The sequence below is a fragment of the Trachymyrmex septentrionalis genome, unplaced genomic scaffold (genome assembly GCF_001594115.1).
Source record: "Trachymyrmex septentrionalis isolate Tsep2-gDNA-1 unplaced genomic scaffold, Tsep1.0 scaffold19, whole genome shotgun sequence".
NCBI lineage: Eukaryota > Metazoa > Arthropoda > Insecta > Hymenoptera > Formicidae > Trachymyrmex > Trachymyrmex septentrionalis.
In genome coordinates, this window is record NW_017305071.1 from 4,182,455 (window position 1) to 4,184,662 (window position 2,208).

Genomic DNA, 2,208 nt, shown 5'->3' on the forward strand with positions numbered 1-2,208 from the left:
GTAGGTAAACAAATAAGAGACGAGGTTTCCTAAATAACTATGAGTAGAAGACACAAATAAATCATAAAAAAGCTGACGTTAAAGTAGGAGCGAACTGGAAGTTGCTGTCGAATGTGTTTTTGTATCCATAATTTTAAGGCGAATTATATTAGAACATAAATTGTAAATTGGCGTGCGTGTGTTGCTGGTTAAAGGTCATCTATCCGCTAAATCAAGTTTGCGAACTCATTAATGGTACTGTATACATGCGTACATAGCGATACTTCGTTGCCTCATCGCGCACGTGTGTCACGCGAACGTTTATGCGTGCTATTTGTTAGTGGACATCGTACGTTTTCTCGAGCTATCATCTAAAAGTATGGCTTACTCATTATGATGATTAATTGGAAGAGATACGCAAATAATTTGCATTCAGTAAATGCAGAATGCCCCCCCTCCCTCTCTCCCCAAAAACTTATTCTAATTGTAAACAAAACAATCAATTGAAATAATGCTATGTTAAAAAGACAATGTAAAAATTTATTTAGTAGACGATCATGCAATTAAAATATGTAATTAAAAAGATCTCTTAATATATCTAGATTTGAAATGATGATTTCAAATTTTGTTTAAGGGGGAAGAGAAGTTCCAAAATTAATAATAATATTATAATTAAAACCCATTTATATATTTAATCGCCGATTATAATCTGTTAAACAAATTCTTTTAATTTCATGAAAACACGTCAAATTATTATCTAAATTATCTAAATTTTATGTTATAAAATTCTGTAAATATTATTTTGGCTTATATTTAATATAACTAACTAATTTTACATAATTAGTTATATCTTAATTACTTCTGTCTGCTCACATAGAGAGCTATATTGACTTCATAAAAAATTTCTTTAGCATTTTGATTCAAACAATATCATCATGACTTTTCGACAGAACGAAAAGTCATGATGATATTGAAATGACTCCAAAATGATTATTAAAAGTCACTTTTCGATCAGTCATGATTCATTTTAACGTCACTTTGACGTTATCATGACCTGTCGTTCTTGGGGACTTAATAATCTCAGCCGTGTGTCAAGGGCACGCGCCGCGATTACGCGACTGGGCATCTCGCGCGTCCGGGTCGAGAGTGACAGGATCGACATGATTGTACCCCTGTGCAAATGTGCTTCTCTTCTTCCTTTCCTTCCTCGATAAGTTTTTTCGAACGCAGATTGACTGCACGCTCGGCTGGGGGCCTCAAAAGAAGAGGTGACAAGAGGAGCGCGCGGGTAGGCGCGCGCGCGCGAATACCGCTCGGGGAGAGGGAGGACCTCGTGCTGCCGGTCGGCGAATGCGATATATGAAGGCGAAACTCGCGTACGTCGTCCAGAAACTCTCACGTGGTGTGTACCACTCGTGGGTAGCGTAGGAAGTGCGGTCCACCGCTCTTCGTATTCTTCGACAACCCCGGGGTGTTCTCCGTATTTCCCTTTTTACGTCGTGCGACTCGAACACCCTGCCATCGTCGAGGGTCGGTGAAAAGATACACACGAAGAGGAGGTCGCCGAGAAGGTTTGCACCTGGGAGACTTCATTGAAAGGAATCGACTCATTTTCACCGTGGAAGATCGATTTTCCTGGGGAGATTGAGAGAAATTGAAAGTGGTGAACCGGGAGTGGTTTCGAAGATTCTTATCGGAACGATTTCGTATTGGAGTGATCATGAGCAAATCGTGGAAAGGTACGTGGTATAGGAGCTATCGAGGAAAAGGTTAAAGAGAGCTTCAGGATGTGTTGACATAATACTTTTGAGACTTCCACGAGTATTTTCTTCAAAGTAATAATGCGGTTTGCGGGTTATCTCTGCGTATTGATACATCGTTAAATGTCAACGTTTGATGAACATTGCAGTTTATTTCATCAGGGTGTGAATGTGTGACATGTTAATGATTAAATGTTAAATATTTTTTATATCAAGGGAATTCTTTACATTGAAGGTATCATATCGAGGATGAAAAAACGAGAATGTGCTAGATAGACTTGATTAATTATACTTGTCATATCGCGAATAAATTTAAATATTTAATTTTATTACAGTGTATAATCTGATTTTACGAGATTTATCGTATGCGTTTTATTCCTAAGGGTATAAAACGTGATTAGAGTCTAATCAGTGAGAGAGTTAGGACTTTACTTACAATAAGTGTAGTCAAATAATCAAAAATCGCAGC

General features: G+C 37.9%; 1 protein-coding gene across 3 annotated transcripts in view; it reads left to right on the forward strand.

The window, feature by feature from the left end:
* Positions 1-2,208, forward strand: part of LOC108747022 (aquaporin AQPAn.G-like) — a 33,413-nt gene that overhangs the window by 10,779 nt on the left and 20,426 nt on the right. The window contains exon 1 of one of the 3 annotated variants that reach the window (XM_018484233.1): positions 1,374-1,718. The exons of the other annotated variants lie outside the window; for them this stretch is intronic. Within the exon in view, the coding sequence (XP_018339735.1) occupies positions 1,700-1,718 (19 nt within the window). The 5' untranslated portion in view covers positions 1,374-1,699. Of the gene's footprint in view, positions 1-1,373; positions 1,719-2,208 lie in introns of those variants that run through there. 3 annotated transcript variants of the gene reach the window in all.